This window comes from Sinocyclocheilus rhinocerous, unplaced genomic scaffold (assembly GCF_001515625.1).
Source record: "Sinocyclocheilus rhinocerous isolate Xijiao unplaced genomic scaffold, SAMN03320098_v1.1 scaffold165, whole genome shotgun sequence".
In the NCBI taxonomy this organism is placed as follows: Eukaryota; Metazoa; Chordata; class Actinopteri; order Cypriniformes; family Cyprinidae; genus Sinocyclocheilus; species Sinocyclocheilus rhinocerous.
In genome coordinates, this window is record NW_015630990.1 from 215,810 (window position 1) to 235,928 (window position 20,119).

At 37.8% G+C, this 20,119-nt stretch overlaps 1 protein-coding gene across 5 annotated transcripts in view; it reads left to right on the forward strand.

The window, feature by feature from the left end:
* The window catches only part of dachd (dachshund d), a 108,005-nt gene that overhangs the window by 58,117 nt on the left and 29,769 nt on the right, over window positions 1-20,119 (forward strand). For all 5 annotated transcript variants that reach the window (XM_016553456.1, XM_016553457.1, XM_016553459.1 and 2 more), the window contains exon 3: window positions 4,971-5,132. In XM_016553456.1, coding sequence (XP_016408942.1) covers window positions 4,971-5,132 — 162 coding nt within the window. The remainder of the gene's footprint in view (window positions 1-4,970; window positions 5,133-20,119) is intronic.

Genomic DNA, 20,119 nt, shown 5'->3' on the forward strand with positions numbered 1-20,119 from the left:
CAATTTTTACCAACCCCAGACTTTTGAACACTCTCTCACTCACACACACACACACACACGCACACACACACTGTGTATGGATGGATAGACAGACAGACAGACACACACACACACACACTTGACACTTTAACAGTGTCTCACAGCTATGCAGGAAATGACATCATGGTATCATTCCATCAGTCTGTCATCAGGTGGACACAGTCAACTAGAAATGCAGCGAGACTGGGAGAATCGACACAAAAAGAGGTTAATGAAACATGTAGCCCTTCACGCAGATGCAAGATTATACTGTCATAAACAGATCAGTCAACTCTAATGCCACTCTCCTCACACCCAGTGCCAGCAGCTCATAATTGATGTGCGGTATTTGGCTCTAATGCAGATGGAACAATTCAGATGCATTAATTCACCCAGTCCTCGCTGGCACAACCTCAGCTTTGAGCGCGCGATCGGTCCTCAGTAGTCACTGAAACAGAGCTCATTTCTGCAAATTCACTGGGTAAATAGAGTGAAATTTGGCCTCGGTCTCTATTAGGAGCCTGCAACATTAAGTCAGTAGATAAGCACTTGCTTATCATAAGCATGGCTAAGTAACTCTTTGTGTACTGATGTGAAGTTAATCTGATCTTAATTTAATTACACTATTAATGGAAGGAGGCACATACATTCCTTATTTGTTATAAGAATGTTCTGACATTGAGCAGGTATGGGGCAGCCCGCATGTTAATTAATAATGAACATTCTGACAATATTCAGAGGCATGACAGCGTTAAGCCAGTCTGCTGCTGGTTCCTTTGCATATTAATAGATCCTTCATTATTATTTAATATGACAGCTGCTCCAAGGGCTACGATCAGACCCCATCTCTATTATTTGCTGTTTTGTGCGCAGTATGACAGTACCATGCGATTCTTTATCTGTCAAAGTCCCCTCCCCACGCGGCCGTCTTGCGCCCGTCTGCCTGCTCGTTCTCTCTCAGGCTCAGCTGTTTATATATGGCTGAAGAGATCCTTGTGTCTGTGAGAAAACAGACATGGGTGTCTGAATCTAAAGGTGACTTTCAAAAGTCGAAACATTGCGATCTGCTATTGGTGCTTTGCATACTAATGAATGCTAATTGAGGAAGGAGTGGGTTGCTCGTTGTGATGTTCAGACGTGCTCGGGCACTACGAGTGGACTTGTTGCTGATGCGGTTTGTGGATGGGCACTCTGATGTAGATGTTACAGTCAAACACCCTTGTAGCCTACGTTGGATGTTATTTGTGATCTAATGAACCAGACTATCTCTCTGGAACGATATTGAATGATAATGTAGAGGAGGATTCATAAACATGAATACAATTGCCTCTTGCATGCTTGTAGTTTGTAGCAGTGCTTCTCAATTGGTTTTACTTCATTATTTATTTATTTTGATATTTCATAATTAGTATTTATAATTGTATTATATCTGATTATATATTGTCTCAAAAACATGCCACAAAACATGTTTATCCTATACCAACTAATATTTAATCTAGGCTGGGTTGTATCTCCTTTTTCCTTTTGTGGTGTTGTTGAAAATGGCAAAATTGTATTTATTTATTTGTTTGTTTATTATTTATTTATTTGTTGTTTGTTCGTGCATTCATTCATTTGTTTGTTTGTTTATTATGATCAAATATTTTATAATTAGTATTTATAATTTTATTATATAATATCTAATTATATATTGACTCAAAAACATGTCACAAACCTTGTTTATCTTATACAAACAAAGATTTAATCTAGTCTGGGTTGCATCTCCTTTTTCCTTTTTTTTTGTTGAAAACTGGCAAAATGGCAAAATGGCAAAATTTGACTTTATTTATTCATTTATTTATTTATTAAAATATTTTATAATTGGTATTTATAATTTTATTATATCTAATTATATATTGTTGCAAAAACATGTTTATCCTATATGAATGTATATTTAATTAAGTCTTGGGTGTGTCTACTTTTTCCTTTTGTGTTGTTGTTGAACATTTATTTATTTACTTATTTCTTTATTGGTTTGTTTTTCAGTGGTTGAAGGATCAGTTTGTCCTAAATTCTGAAAAGTTTATTTAGAAGTAAAGCCTTTGCCTTTAATAACACTGTTTTAAAAGTTGTCAAAGCTTATTTTGCTATCAACAATAATGCGGTTAGTAGCATATGTTTTTTCCTTGCTGTCTTTGACATGACCATTTTTGATTGACAATCCACCAGCCGAGAGTCACTAGTTTATGCTGTAATAGACTCATTGAGCAGGAAATGATGGTAAGCTGTTTATTGATAACATCCATACCTGCAGGACATTCCATATAGACATATCCATTCGAGTTAATAAATGAATATGAGAGATGTGTTTAATGCATTACTGAAGTGCATAATTGGCAGACTAAAAATTCCCCTAAATGCAACTCAAGTGCCCGACTTTTTCACGCAAGCAACCGTAAGGTGATTTTATTCTTTTATTTTTTCAGGTCTCTGCTCCGCATACATCTCATTTAGAAAACAGTTGACTCTCTCCCATTAGACGCAAATGAAGATTGACCTTCAGTGTGACTGGAGGCCATATTTATAGTGGAGGAGGGGAAATAGATCCCCTCCGCAGCTGTAGGGCATGAATATACAACAGCAAACGAGAGCGGCCACTCCGACACCGTGTATACGATTCATCAATATGGTACTGATGTACTTTAAAATGCAAACAAGCCCAGAAAGCCGGTGGCATGCAATGTTGCCCACACCATCTGCCTATCTGCTGCTGGGGAGGCAAGGTGGCGTATTAATGCCACATGTTCGATATCTTTCTTTTTCACTTTCTCTTCACGCTCAGGAAAGGAGACAGAGGCCAAATGGCCACAGTTGAGTCATGTCAGTGATTGTGACAGTTTAGTGATGATGAATTTATCAATTGGCTTCCCTCACGTGGGGGGAAAACAAGTCAAACAGGCCATGAGCGTATCTCGGATTGATGGTACTTTAGAGGATTTGAGGACTGTTTTCTTGGAAAAATTTTAAATACTGACTGAATCTTTTGCTTAAAAGCAATATTATCTCTCTCAAATTAGCAACAAATGACAGATGTGAAATTATATGGAAATAACACATACAATTGACTGACTAATGTAATGTAATTTTTATAATATGTTTTCAGTGGTTTATTTATCTGCCACAATAATGTGGGGTGCTTTTCTTTCATATTAATATGCAGTTAATTAATTGTCATATCTTGTAATTAATTGGATTTATTTTGAATTGATTAACAGGATAATAAATAAATATACAGAATTCAGATCTGTTTAAATGTTAAAATGCATTCAGTTATGACATTTAATATTTTTATGAAGTTGCCTTTATGAAGTTCAACCCTTATCCCAGAATTCGCTTTGCCTTCTAATCTCATACATGAGACTATTGTACTGTAACAATTTTCAATACACTGTACGTATAAAATGAGACGGAGATCACAGGATTCACTGAACACCGCTGGGAAAAAAAAGCTCAGCTTTGATTCATCCATTCACATCATTTCATTAATCTTCATTCATGGATTCAAGGTCTCTTTCAAGGATCCTCCTTTTACTTATTGTGAGTCTTTCAGGTGTTTTGTCATTGAAAAAGAGTAAATGACAGCGAGTCAGTTCTTTATCCAATCTTCCCGTCTCCACTGTCCTCCTTTTAAACAAATCAAACAATGGAAAAAAATGATTGCCACTGGAGCCAAAAGACTTTGAATCGCAGCGTTCCTGTTCATTCAGAGGGAATGACAATGGATTTGAAGTCAGATGAGAGCATTTACTGTTTGAGATGTTTTACACATTTGTGTGTGTATGTGTGTGATTTGGTTTCCCACTGTTTCAGACTGTTTGTCTTCACTTTGTCGTACATTCCCACCCATTTATTTACAAACAGAAACCATGGCAACATGTCAGTCCTGATATGTTCTCCTGACTCCATCTGTCACCATCAAAGTTCAACGGCGTCATCTTTGCATTTAGAGAGAAAAAGAGATGGAGATCAGAGAAGACGTACATGACAGTGAGGCTTCCAGCAGAAAACCTTGCATCAGTCCAATGGGGCCAGCTGTGTAATCAAAAACAGCAAAGCTACTGTCGGTGATGGGATGCAAATGATCCGCTCTAGTTAAGACGCGGTGCTAGACTGAGTTAGGCTAGTGATGGGAGAAAAGACCGTGTCAAACAGTTAAAGAGTGGGAAGCAGTTTCCCCCCTTGATGTGCGATCTCAAAAACATGAGTTTAAAATTGTTCTTTTGCATGATTACATAAATAATTCAATATTGGATACTACTGAATGCTAAAACAACTGGATACATTTCATTTTTTTTCTTTGCAGATCTCAATTTATTGTAGCATTTTAAGCAATCCATTTTAGCTTTTGTTTATTTATTTGTTTGTTTGTTTCCCAAAATGTGGAATCTGTTGTTTAGACAATAATATACAATAATGCAACAATCAAAACGTTTGGGGTCAGTAATTTCTTTTAATTATTGCTTCTTCATTTTTTTTTTTTTAGCAAGGATGCTATAAAATTAAGTGAAAACAGTAATATTGTGAAATATATTACAATTTAAAATAACTTTTTTTTCTATTTTATTATAAGATGTCATTTATTTCTGTGATGGCAAAGCTGATTTTTCAGCAACCATTACTTAATTCTTTAGTGTCACATGATCCTTCAGAAATCATTCTAATATGCTGATTTGGTGCTCAAGAAATATTTCTTATTTTTATCAGTGTTATCTTTGTAATATTTTTTCTTTGATAAATAGAAAGATCAAAAGAACATTTATTTAAAACAGAAATATTTTGTAACATAGATAGATAGATCGATAGATAGATAGATCGATAGATAGATAGATAGATAGATAGATCCTTTGTTTTAAGCCCATTTTAGTTGAACCTTTATGATGCAGTGACTCAATCTTTATGTCCTCCTGCTGTAGGCCTCACAGCCGCCGCTGCAGCAGCCGCGGCCGCCACCAATGCCGCCATCGCAGAGGCCATGAAGGTGAAGAAGATCAAACTGGAGGTGATGAGCAGCTACCACGGAAGCAACACCCAGCACGGGGCTGACTTAGAGAACGGAGACCTCAGCTCCAGTGTGGGTGAGTCACCATCCACCAGCAGCATGACTCACACTGCATGCAGGCCTGGTATTAGCCAACATCTCGCGATCCGTCACAAGTGGTCAGGTAAGACACATCGCAGTTTACACTTAGGAGTAACATACTTCTCAAATGTGTCTTCTGTGATCCGATTTTGAGGGGAGGGTCTCATGACTAAATGTTGATAAAGTGAGAAAAAAAAGCACAGAGAATTTTAGTTTTTTGGTTATTTAGCACATTTTGTTCCATTTACTGTATACAATTGACCATTTTTCAGATATATACTATTAACTGAATTTCAGATGCTCATGCTTTGTGATCTGTCACTGCATGTTGCTATCAAGTCTTGTGCATGTATATGTATGCACTTTCCCAATTTTTAACTGAAAAGTTATTTTCTTTTAAGGCCATATGTAGACACAATGCTAAAACCCTTGTTTTAGCACATGGCACACGAGTAGGTTGGACTCATCAGGACATTAGCGTTTGCTACAAATGCGATGCAGTCATATGTTCACTTCCTCGCCATATAGTTTAAGCATTCGCAAAGCATTTTGGAGCCCAATTGCACCCGTACTTAGCACTGTCCAGTCAGATGACCAGAAACTGACCAGAAGTACTCAGATTTCTTAATGCTAGTGTTAACAGGGTTTCATACTTTACACTTTAAGGGATAGTTCACCAAATAATGACAATTCTGTCATCATTTACTCACCCTCGTGTTGTTTCAAACCTGTATGACTTTCATTCTTTTTTGGAACACAGAAGAAGATATTTTGAAGAATTTAACTGTTTTTGTCTACACTTTTTCCATCAGTTGGGTCCAAAAACACACTTTGACATTTTTCAACATATCATCTATTTATAATCCGCAAAAGAAAGTCAGTTTTTAAAGTTTAATTCAGTTTTGGAACAACATTTTTGAGTGAACTATCCCTTTAAGAACAAACTGATCTGCTGTTATAAAACTAAGCATAATTCCTGCTATTTACCTACACAAAATTCTTAAAATATGTTCTTGAACTCACATAAACTGCAAACGTCCAAATCTATAAGGAAACTCGAAAGCTTTGTGTAATCTTCTTTTGAGCAGTCAGTTTGTTTGGTTGATTCCAAATTCATCATTAGCAGGTAATGCACTTTTAAAGAAGCTACACATCAAATGCATCCATGAGCACTTTATCCCAAAGCTAATAGCTATTAAGCGAGCCGCTAATTCAATTTGGTGAAGAAAATTGGTTTTGAATGTCCCCCGCTCCAATTAATCGTTTCTCAGATACATTCTGATTTTTTCTCTCTCTTTGCAACATTACATAAAGCCATTTTTTGTGGAAATTACACTGTTATATTAAACCACAAATCCATTACAAATGATTCAGTTACCATAATCCCCGAGCTGAACTGTGCGCGTGTGATTTCCATTGTGAATATCCACCCTGCGTCGAGGATTTCCCAGCTGCATTTGACACTAGGTGTTTTGGCAAAACACGGCGCGCTCTAAGCAGATTTATCGAAAGGAAGCCACGTGGAGCTGAGGTCACCCGACAACGAACGGCGGCGGGGGGCCGCGAGGTCACCGAAATAAAGATAAATGTGAATCGGAATAGGCGAGGCAGCAGCAATGGGGCTAATAAGAAACTGTTTTTATCTTTTTACAATTTAAATTGTAACCTTGAGCACGCAGACTCCCCGAAGAAGAATAATTCCGGGCCCAGCGGTGAGCGAAGGAGCCGAACTAGAGAGGCATTAGAAGCTTTGAGTGAAATATATGGCCGCGACGCCTCTCCGGCCCATCCACAATCAATTGGATTCTTTTACTTTAATATTTACTCGCAGCGATGAGATGCTAGTCTGCATGGTGATGAACAGTCTACCTCTGGCGTTTGAAGGTGACCTGTCACCGCGTATGGACAAATCTCTCGCTCGCAGAAATGTAGAAAATAAATCATTAAAGGCAGGCGGGCCTCTCATTCCGGGATTTAAATCACTCCCAGATTTATGATTTAAATTAATGCTTCGTTTGGTCAAAAGAACGGAGGCTGAGACAAATGATGTTTGGTACTGAAGCCATCCTAATATTGATTACTGGATGTCTGTGCAATCTCTTGTTTATATCAAGCACTCTCCTGTGACGGGGTGGCCAATAGGAGTCACCCACATGATAAGAGGGCGAAATATAGCTGCCTCTATTCAGCCAGCCAGAGGGGAGAAACAAGCTCCTTTCAGCCTTTAATTGCAACATAAATTAGGTTTTTAAGTGAAATAGACAGTGTTTTCCATTCCCCTTCTCCCAGCGAATTCCCTCACTGCTCCGGATCATTACGGCATTAAAACGGAAAGGTCATTTCGCCAGAGAACCGAGAGAGATATCGCATCTGGGTGTTTTAAAAGAGTGCCAGAGAAAACACACAACTGTGAAAATAAACTCTTAGCTGCGGTGCGTTGCTCTGCTGACTTCTGCTTTTCTGAGCGCCATGATTGGCTCTAATGCTTTTGGACTGTGAATGCCTATTATGTCCTGCTTATAGGCGCTTTCTGCAGCTGGAGTCCAGAGTCTGAAATCATTTGACAGATATAGAGATGACTTTAGAACAGAGGAACTCAGCTAAACTCTCCAGACAGGAGTGGACAATGTCATGAGCATAAGTGCTATATTAAAATAGCTGCTTATGCTATGAGGTTTTATTTTGAGACACTTAGTTACATGCAAGTGTAATTATTTTTCAAAATGTCACTTAGAGGGGTTGACACAGACCACACCATCAATAATAATAATAATAATAATAATAATAATAATAATTTATTAGTACTACAACTACTGGTAATGTTGTTGTCTCTGTTGTCTGTGTGGTGTTATCACTTTTAGTGACATTAGAAAATGTTGTTGTTGTTATTATTGTTGTTATTGTTATTATTGTTATTATTATTGATGGTGTGGTCTGTATTTATTTATTTATTTATTTATCGTAGTATTCAATTTTTGTAAGTGATGCAAAAGTTGCCACTGTAAGGGTGTTGTGAATGGTTAAAAGTACATTCAGTAGGGTTTCTAAACTGTACAAAAAGATTTTTCAAAGTGGTAAATACAACTCTAAAGATTATTAGCGTACATTTTACAAAAAAATACTATTTTATTTATTCTAATTGAAAATATCATGTTTAGTTAAATGTTACTTGTATTTGAAATTCTTTTTGAAACAAACTATTTCATATAAACAGAATTTCTGAGTGAAAATTGTTTTAAGATAAATCCTGCACCATTTTTTTTCAGTGTAGGGTGTTGTGTATGGTCGCTACTTTATTCCCCCCTCAAATATGAATCCCTTTCTATTCCTCTGCTAATATATATTCTGATGGAGATTTGCAGTACAGTCTAGAACAGATTTAGTCTGAAGTGTCGATAGTAAGTGTGTGAAGGACATTGTACTCTCCTATGGACTAGTTGTTGTTGATGCAAATTGGCTGGGCTGATGTTTCTTCTGCATTAAATATTCAACTCAGTCACTCTCACCGGCTTGCATCACTATTATTAATTGCAAAAACAGAGAGAAAAACCATCAGCCAGTTTAAGTTGGAGCCAAATAGCCAAACACCCTGAGCGAGAGAGGAGGAGGTGAACGTGATTAAGCTTAGCGCTCGCTTCCCTTTTGATTCTTCCCCAGCTTTTTTTCCAAGGAGGTGTGGGTTCCCTTCTCTTACAATGTGGATAGTTCCATTGACTCACAGGAAATGGCACACTTACAGATCACAAACCAAGCAAAACATACGCCTGGAAGAAACACAAACAGCGATCCATTCCCTCGCATTGAATTGACCTGAATCAAAACCAACACCTGCCCTTTTCAAGCAAGATGAATTGTTTGCTTATTTATTCATTTTTATTTGCTTTTTTTCCTTTCTTGCGACCCACGCATTTGCAGCCTTCGGGTAAGAAATGGAAGGAGGTGAAAAGAATCTCTCTCTTGGTGGCCACTGGGTGCCATTTTGCATCTGATTCCTTGCCACGGCAACGTTAATGGACCTTAAATCCTCTCCGTAATTAGATGGGGGAATTGTGTGTATCACCAACCAGATGATGCTGCCATAATGAAATAAGTGACAAACTTTCAGGCATGTATGTGCGCGCGGGTTTGTGTGGGTTTCTGCGAGTTGGCGTGCTCAGACCTGGTCCAGACCTGGCATTTAGCGTTTTGGGGAGCACGAGCCTGTGACGTCAGGGCTGGTGAGTGGTGTCTATGTTATGGACAGAATTAAAAGTGAAGGTGGGGAGATGATGGGTGGGCCTCCCACCATCAATGAGGTCAGGCCGCTAATTCCGCCAGGCTTCTTCTGGCAGAGGAGGCCAGCACTCAAGAGATGGATCTGCAGAGAGACCGCAGCTGTAAGCGTGGAGGAGCTAATTGGTCCTTATCTTGCTGTCCCATTCATCTTCATTTTTTACCAATTACCGAGCATTATCTGTGTTCTCGGTTGGATATGGGAGTTAATCCTTTTTGGTTAAGCTGCTGGTGCAGCTTGCAAATTTCCACTGGTGGAGCGGGTGAAAGAGTCAGAGCGAAAAACAAACTCGGGAAACTTCTCATCATTGTACACAGGAAAGGAATCGATTGGAAATGACATCACGGGAGGGAAGGAAAAAAACAGCGGGGAGGTGGGGAATCAATTATTGGTGTTATAATTCAAGCTCTTGTTTGCAAACGTTGCAGTGCCATTGATTTAGTCGTTTTCATTGCGCTTGCCATTATTGACTTGTTAAAACCATATTTTCTTCCCATTGGTGGTTTCAAATGTGCATCCAATCAACCGGTGGTGTTTCAAATCTTGTAATAATTACTCAAAATGTATTAAATTGTGGCAGAATTTCCCTTTTTTGATGCTTCAAAGGGGAAAGAACCGTCTTTGAAGCAGTCAGAATCTCTCTTATTATACACGTAACCATATGGATAAGCTAGCAAACACATTAATAACTGTAAGACTCATGCCTCTTATTGTACTTGTTACACTGTCAAGAGCGATCTCGTCACAAATGCATTGCATCACTGCGTCAAGAGCTCGACGATGCTTTTAACTGACACTGAGGAAGTCGGTAGCGGTGCGATATCTTTCTGATGAGCGCTGTCACATTTCCTCAACACCTATCAAAAAACATAGACCCTAAATCTATTGTCTTTATAGCAGGCACATCCATCATGCATTGGGGCCGCGTCGCGTCTTTATAATCAGCCAGCTTGTACATGGAGCCCTCATTTAGCATAAAGCGTTCATGCTCAATGCCGGGCCTCTTAAAATAGCTCCCCATAGAGGACGGATTGAGTGAGCCATGCCTCCTGCTCTTTGATAGGGATCTGTTTGGTCACACACAGCACCAGCTGTCATCTCAGCCTCGACTGCTGTGATTTAATTAGTCTGTTTATGTCCTTTCTAATAATAAATCCCACACTGTGGAAGGACAAATCCAACAAGAATTGCGCTTTGTTTTTCAATCTGGCGGCATCGCACTGCTAAACGTGGCACGACAACGGCAAACAGAAGAAAGTTTTTGGTTTAATCGTGTCTGTCTGTTTGACTCACTTTTTCTTCTTCTCTTTTCTCATGCCTTCATCTAAGTCAGGTTGATATAGTTATAACATATCTCTTTTTCAGATGAAATTTGGTTAAATATTTCTTAAATTGATGATGTTTCCTGTGTTTTTTTTAATGTTTCCAATGATTGGTTGATTTTTCCAAAAGAACAGTAATTTTGCCAAGTTGTTTTGAAAGCATTTAATCCAACAACTAAAATACAGTGAATAATTTTTTTTACGAAAAATGGCATGTTTTCCAAACTGTATTACACGGAATGAACACATGAGATTTATAATATAATTTAGAATCAATTTTCATTTTACATAATTATAAACATCAGTATTTCCAAGTATACAATGGAAAAGTTATATATTTGGAAGTTATATAACTGAAGTTATATATAAATTTTTTTAGTAAAACAATTGAACACCATACAATATGTTAGTTTTTTTTTTAGTTTCTGAAAATAAAAAATGAAATAAAATTAAATAAAATAAAAAATGCCACATGGACTTTTGACATTTGAGTCATGATGCAAATGAATCTCAACAAATGCTTTAATAGAACTATATGTAAAGAAAACATGTAGCTGTGCTCTGTGTTTTTTATTAACATGAATATGAATGACTATTCATTTAAACTACTTAGAGTTTTTAATCAATGAACCAAAGTGAACAGTTTGAATTGATTCAGGAAAATTAACTAACTTGGATCTAGTTTATAGACACTCTCTTCAGGAAACTTACCTGGCAAAGTGCAATAAGATCATCATCATATTCATGATGTTGCTTAAACTAAATCACCACAAATATAGTATGAGTAATAGTATTACCCAGAAGTCTGCTGAGTGAAAAACTAGCCTGCAGCTAAACAGCAAAAACACGTTGTTCACTTCCTAGCCACATCTGAGTCACACCGGCAGAAATCAGGGCAATGATTCATTCCTTATTACTCCCTGACTGAGTCCCACCATAGGCATTTAGCATCACAGATAGCCAGTTTCTTCAAATACACCTCACCTGTGTCAGTTTACAGTGTTGAATGCTGTTTTGTCTCGCCTTAAACATCAGCAGGGCTCTTCACAGGAAGGCAGGAAGCATTAGTAATAGCTCTGAGACCGCGATGAGAACCAGGGCTGAGTTTAGAGAGACACGCAGCCTCTCCTGGGCATTCGTTTCTGAGTGCCTCTATTAGTGTGTTGTGCTCCTGGGAAGCAGGTGACAGATAAGTGGAGAGCGTCACACATTTTAATAGAATTTCAAAAAGATAACTCGATAATCACTTACTTTTTTAATGAAGTCAAATTGCTTGTTTTAATTCCGGTTGCATCGACAGTTAAGCATCAGCATAAAATTGAATATGCATGATTTTGGGAGAGAGGGGAGTCGGGTGTAAAAATGTGCAAAGCGCTGGTGTACACAAATGCCTACAACTGCAGAAACAGATTACAAAATGGAAATTGATTAAACATTATTTCTGTAATGATCCGTATCATGCTCTATCATCTCTGAAAAGCAGCACAGCTCCATGTTACTGCAGTGAGCATAGCCGGCACCAACACACTATATGTTTATGCAGATATTTGTGTGGCCACAGACTAAATGAAATAAATAAGTAACCGGTTTACTTGTCGAGCCTCATCAGCATTAAAGCTCGTTCTTCATTAATTGGATGAATTTATTTGGAGCCGTTTGATTCCGTTGTGAGATGTGGTGCGTTGCCTGTCCCTCTTTACTAATCTCTGTCAGGTTGCATTTATAAGTGGAATTGAGTGACCTTTGGAGGCAAAGATAGGGATGAAGAGATCTGCGCAATTTGAAAAGACAATGTCACATGGTGTAAATGCAATACATGTATTAAATGACATTCAACCTTTCACACACGATAAGCCTCTGCGGTCCATAATGTGAAAGATGCATGCGCTTTGACTGCTTAGAATATTCCTCTGATAGGTCACCTCACTGCACTCAATTACGGGAGAGAAACAAACCGGTGCGTGACGCGTAACCACTGTGCCTTATGATGACAGAGAGGATGTGGTGCAATTGGAATATTGCCATGATTATTGGCCTACAACTGCAGAAACAGATTACAAAATGGAAATTGATTAAACATTATTTCTGTAATGATCCGTATCATGCTCTATCATCTCTGAAAAGCAGCACAGCTCCACGTTACTGCAGTGAGCCAACACACTACGTGTTCATGCAGATATTTGTGTGGACTAAATGAAATAAATAAGTAACCGGTTTACTTGTCGAGCCTCATCAGCATTAAAGCTCGTTCTTCATTAATTGGATGAATTTATTTGGAGCCGTTTGATTCCGTTGTGAGATGTGGTGCGTTGCCTGTCCCTCTTTACTAATCTCTGTCAGGTTGCATTTATAAGTGGAATTGAGTGACCTTTGGAGGCAAAGATAGGGATGAAGAGATCTGCTCAATTTGAAAAGACAATGTCACATGGTGTAAATGCGATACATGTAATAAATGACATTCAACCTTTCACACACAATAAGCCTCTGCGGTCCATAATGTGAAAGATGCATGCGCTTTGACTGCTTCGAATATTCCATCCGATAGGTCACCTCACTGCACTCAATTACGGGAGAGAAACAAACCGGCGTGTGATGCGTTACCGCCGTGCCTTATGATGACAGAGAGGATGTGGTGCAATCCGAATATTGCCATGATTATTGCAGTGATAATAACATTGCAGCAATTAGAACATGAGAAATGAATGCGCGGCCATTATCACTCACGGGTATCAATCATGCCTGGAGCCCCATTAACCCAAACCAGACAAGCGACCCTGCTCTGGGTCAGGCTTCCTGCCAGAACAAATCATCCCATCGCCTCAAGTTACAGAAAGTAGCCCCCATTTAGCCCGTGTAGTACATGTACGAAATACAGGAATCTGTGCAACTCAACTTTTCTTAGTAACCCAGTGGAGATTTGAGTGCTCAAGGGCTGCTCTTTTAAAGCTTAAGAGTCCTGTTATGTTTAGTTTGTTTTACTGAATGTCTTTAGAAGAAATGGAAATACACACTAATACAGTATAGAGCTAGAAAAGTAATGTGGATATCAAATCAGATCATTTAAAGAGATCTCAACTGTGATTTTTCTTTTCTATTTGGAGACCTGCAAAAATATTTTTAAAGTCAATTCTCTCAATGTATTATTTTTTATTATTATATGTCAAATTTATATTGTATATTTTTATTTATTTGTCTAAAATATGAAACAGTTTTATGTAAAATAAAAATAGAAGAAAATAATAAGAAGAAAATTGTTATATTTTATTTACTTAAGCAAGTTCATATTAACCGGAAATCTCCACTTTCTTTTAATCTCATAGCTGTCATGAAGAAGCTACTGTGAAATTAATGAGATCTTAGTTTTTCTTTTATTGGAAGACTTGAAAAATATTTTTTTAAGGGTCAGTTCACTCAAACATTTTAATTAATTCATCATTTACACTTATGTTGATCCAAACCAGTGATATTTTTTGAATCAGTTTTTATTATTATATTTTCTGTTTTCATTTCAATTTTAGTTAAAGTGTAGATTTTTGTATTTTTTTTTTTTGCATATGTGTATACAGTTTTAATAATTTTTATTCTAGTACTTTAGTAGTAGTTTTAGAATTAAGTTAAACTAATTAAAAATGAGAAATGTTGCCTTGGCAACCAACTGATATTAAAAGTTATTTATTTTTATTTTATTTCAGTTAATGTTTATTTTATTTCAAGTAACAAAATGTCTTTTTAATGGCTTTAATTTTACTTTCAGATTTAGTTTTATAATAACCCTGATCCAAACCTGTTTGACTGACTTTCTTTTGTCAAACACAACATTTTTGAACAATGTTTCATCTGTTTTTGTCCATATAATGAGTCAGTTGGTTCCAAAACAAAACTGAACCCCATTGATTTTTATTGTGTGCATTACACACATAACACACAGAAGAAGAAAACACATGAGGGTAAGAGTAAGTAATGACATAATTTCCATTTTTTGGGTGAACTAACCCTTTAAGCACTTTCAATAAGACCAAAGCGGTATGAGAAACATAACAAATCTCCTTTCACAAGGAATTTCAGAATCACGCAAAGATACAGCCTCTGCAATGTGATGCTAATTTTGTAATTAGAACAGATGATGCAAGAGACTGTCTTATCCACTGGAAAGCCTTCCTATGGACCCCTGCACTCTGTGATTGATAACGCCGTTCAATACATTTCATTTCAGAGTCCGAGTCAAATGACAACTGTCTGCCATTGACCGAAAGCAATCTTTTAAAACGGGACCCTTTGCTCAGTATCTGATGGAAATGATTCCCTCCTCCCTCCACTCTGCCTGGTGTCACAGTCCCTCAAGGGGGGTGGTGTATTGATTTGACTTGAATATATTGTACCCTCAGTGGAAACATCTACTGGTAATGTCAGCTCCCTTCTGCTTTTTCTAAACCAGCAGAAGTTTATGGAGAATGATACGGGACACATTTAAGCTGAAACCAATTCAATTCCAAATTGGGTGTGCTTACAGTAATATCCTGAAGCTTGTGCCTGGGCATCTCGTACCATGCAGGTAATTGTGTTAACCAGCTCAAGTTACAGTGTATGTGAGACCAAACTGTGGCGCTCACCAGAAACAAAATATACCACTGCTTGGTTTTATTTTATTTTATTTTATTTTATTTATTTATTAATTTTTTTCCCAACATGATCAAAATCTAAATGTCTGCATCTTAGAAATGGCCAATAAATAAAAATAAATAAATGTATTTATTTATTTAAATTCTCTCTAAACAAAGAGAGAAAAAAATAAAACAAAGATAAATGTTATGATAAATGTACTTCAATGATATGTTTCTATATCAAAAGAAGAATGTCATATCATTTTGTTTTCGTCACATACAACGTAACAAATTGTGACGCTGGACCAAAACCACTCCACCATATGCAAAGAACTGCTGCTGGGCCTTTATCCTCCCGGAGGAAGAATAATAAATAAATAATAAAACAATGCTGTCTGTCTCCTCCATAATCCCTACCACATGTTTGCTTTGATGGTTGTGAGTCTGCGTAATTATGCTACCTCATCAAACCAGAGCTGTTTTGTTGCCATTATTTTTTACACTCACAAGTGTGTAATAGATGTTTTTCTTTACCCTCTGTTTCTTATTAAGCACTCTCACTTCAGAGTGAGCATAGTAAATGCCTATTTTACACAAAGATGCAGTTTCTCTGTTCTTGTGGCTTTATATATCGCCTGCAACAAATACTCAAGCGTCTGGGGGTGTTTTCAGCGCTGCGTGATTGTTGGTGATAGTGTACAAGTCTCTTTCATTTTTATGATAATTTTTGGCGGGATATTAACAAATTCAAGATGTTACTTTTTATGATTAGCATTAAGATTATAAACAGGAAGAAAGACTTTAAAGTTTTTCTCAATGACACAGAAAGACCGTGGGTGGCTACTTCAAAGTGAAATACCTTCGTCGAACGGGCCTTAATGAGTTACAGCGTTTAACAGCCTTGACTAGCTTTGCCATCTGGGAAAAAGAAAACAATCTATACTCTTACCAGAAAAGCAGTCTTGTGTCTGTTTATGAAGGACCTATGCTTTTATTTCCAATAACACCTTCTCTACACAGATGGAGTGCTACCTTTTTATGGTTGAAGGTCCTTTGTAATAGACAGAATGTATTTATGAGTGGCCTGTATCATGTTTACAATTAAAACGTAGAATGATTTGTTATTTGAATGAGAAACCTGTGGCGAAAAGCCTTGACAGTTGTTTAAAAATCGATGATTGTTTATGGCAACAAGTGAGACCTTTTTATAATGATGAGCATCGCAAAAAATAACAATCTGCCATTCTGAAACACCACATGAAAAACAATTTAAATTGTTATCCCGTTTCAACAGCTACTTCAAAAGGCGGAAGATTTTGGCACAAATCAAAGGGACGAGCAAAATAGCGTCTGTTTAGATAAGAGCATTTACAACATACTGCTCCGTCGCATCGCGCTCGCAAACAAAGATGGATAGGCCAGAAACAAGTCATCTAATTAGTGCTGGAACCCCCGTCTCCGACTCGGGCAGCCAATTACACATTCCAACGGCATCTGCAGGTCCTATTTCACGGGAGGAAAGCAAATCTTCCCTGGCTCGGCTTCATACAGTACATCTTTCCTCTTCCATTTAAGAGAAGGTAAATAGCAGAGATGGACAGCTTCATTAGACAGCATCTGAGGAGCAGGCAGGGCGGATTGTCGCTTAAATAGTAGGCTTTTACTGGAGGGCTAACCGGCGACATCAGATCAATTACAGCTGACATTATTGTTTGTCGTGAGCTCTTCCAGGACAGAGGAGTAGAGGCAGAACGGGCCCAGGCTCTGCTGAAAATGTAATTTTCCTTCTCTTTTGCTTTCATTCCACAAACAATAAATCACTCAGTTGAAGAGATAATAAAGTGCCAAGTAGGAGCTGGTTTAATTTTTGTCAAGGGAAAGCTTCCTCCCTCACAGGATAATGCATGCTGCTAGTGCTCAGAAGGCCAGCTTTCACCAGACAATGGCTTCTTCAGTCTGTCTCTTTTTAAGGGCCACTGGAATCAAAGCTCATCTGTTTGACAATAGTATCTCAGTTCTTAATTCATGCAAATTGCAGCAGTTTATCCCTCTTGTATGCTAAATAATTTCAAAAAGAGTAGGCAGTGACATGACATTCTTTTTTTGAAATAAATAATTATTATTTTTTTGTCCGGATCTTATTTAAAAATTCATACGGACAATGTACATACTCGCATGTTTTCATTTCCTGAATTAAAATTTATTTTTATATTTTTAGTGTAGCTTAAACTCTGCCTATATGAATAACAATAATAAGAATAAGAATAAGAATAATTATAATTATTATTATTATTTTATTTATTTATTTATTTTGCCTTCCAAATTTTGAAGAATGTTCCAGTTGTTCTTTTCCATGCATGCAATTACAATGAATGGTGACTGGAGGTTTCAAGCTTCAAAAGCACAATATATGCTACAGTATATTACGCTATATTGCAAATCTTCTTAAGTCATACTTTCTGATAAAAAAATAATGTCATCATTTTCATTTTTGGCTGAACTATTCTACAGTAGTATCTGTTATCTATTATATTGCCTTTTTCGAAATCCATTTCCAAGAGCTTTTTGTTTAGACTATGTTTTCCAAGCAAAATATCAGGACAAATTGGGCTGGATTTTTGAATTCATGAAAGTGGGATGCCAAACCTACTACATAAAAAAATACACTTGTAGACAGATTAAAATCTGACATTTCTAAGCCATTTGGGAACAGTTAAGTTTTGAGTTAGTTTTTTTCCTTCCTATCTATCTATCTATCCATCCATCCATCCATCCATCCATCCATCCATCCATCCAGCCAGCCAGCCAGCCAGCCAGCCAGCCAGCCATCCAACCATCCAGCCAGCCATCCATCCATCCAGTATTCATAGAAACAGTAATTTTTGCTTGATGGTTACACCACTTGAAACGCATTAAAGAGCACTTACCTTTTGAACTAGAATATTAAAAGAATTCTATACTTTCACCCTTCAGAGAGTAACATTTATATTTTTCTCATTTCTAATGTAGTCTCAGGACTCTACTGTAAGTTTGAATTGACACAAATCATCTGAATCTTTACATTTTGAAAAATAAGTATAAATTAATTGCTCAGGTGATCATTTTCATTGATTTTGTCCTTTAATCAATAATCTACAGCACAACAGAAAAAGGTGTCTTTATGAAATAAAAATCTTTATTAACAAGGTAAATTCATTAATATAGTAAAATGGCCTTGACAGTGTTTTGTTTTGAGACAAATTTGTTGAAAACTACAAAAGAAGGTGGGAAAAAAAAACAGTTGATGAACAATGCGACTGTTTCATCAGACATCTGGATTCTAGACAATCCACAGTTCATCGCCTGTCTGAAAAGCCTTGGTGGACCTCTTTTAGCTTGTATCATGTTTTCTTACGCTTTTCAATAGGCCATTATGGCTGAAACATCACTTAAGGATGGCGGAACATGAAAGGAGGTGGGACGGGGGGAGAGAGATTAGGCCCCTGAGAGCAGTCTGCTACTGTATGCCCGCAGTCGTTCACACACGCAGAGTTCTGCTTTGTGGAAGTCGGTCAACACAACAGACATCATTCACTGGCAGGCTGATAAAGGACGCCTATTTAAATGACAAAAGCAAAGTCATATCAGACTTTAATACGTTCCTCCCCTCTCTTGTAAATGTTGATTTCCTGAAATCCAGTCAGATCTTCTTGAGCGAATCACAAAGGCGTGCCGGCACTCAATCCAGCTCTCGAAAGCTCTGAAAGGTAGATACGTGCATGAATGCCTCTCTCAATTTGTTTCGACGTGGCGCTGTAAGTATCCTGCAATCACACGCTGGCGCCGTGGCGGGTTTTAATTGAGTCCGGTCCTGCGAGCGGTAATTGATTCAGACTCGGCACTCGAGGAGAGACGCCTTTACAAGGTGCTGCTTGGCCTCTCGTTCTTTTAATCTCTGCCTCCTTTTTAATGTCGCGGAATGTGTTTTCCCTGTGCATCTGCTGGTCATCTTTCTTATGGAAATGTACAATGCTTCTCAGAGGAGCGGTGACACTAAAGGGACCCCCTCCCCACCCACCCACCATCTTCCCTTTTTTTGGGGGGTTTTTCTTTTTGGTTTTATTTTTCTGATGTAGACTCTCTCACAGCCCTTGGCCACTGATATTTCGCACAAAAACAACTCGCTGGATTACCCCTCTGTGTCTCCCATTACCTTGAGCCGGGCGATAAAGGGGAAGTGTGGGACAGAGCAACTCGATCGGATCCACTGCGAACACTCAAGTTGTCTTTCAAGCATTCGAGTGGTGCCTTTGACCGCCCGAGACCGAAATTTATTTCGGTTACTTTTGATCCTTTAGTTCAAAGTCAGGAGTGGGAGTGAGTGGGTCTTTAGTTCAGGGACACACACCAGGCTGTGACCTTATTTGTGTGCATATGTCCTTTGAAAAATCGGGACTGCTTCCTTTCTACCCATTTAATCACTGTCTAAGAATGTAGCACAGTTCACCTTAGTTTATATGTATGAGTTTAGCAGTTTGCATGCAGGATCTAGGTTTTCTCGTCAAAATACTTTGTACGTCTTAATTATTTCAATCCCGTGTAAATATCAAGGACTTGAAATGACGTTATAAATGCACTCTGTTATACAAGTAATGGAGTTTCTGGCACAAATACTGGTAATTAGCTTGTAGGCATCTCATGATACACACTTAGTTTTAACTGGCTCGTTTTTGCTCATTTTCACTAATGCCTTTCATGTTTGCCTTATTTTTCCGCAGATATTTTGAATGCATTTACTATTAATGGT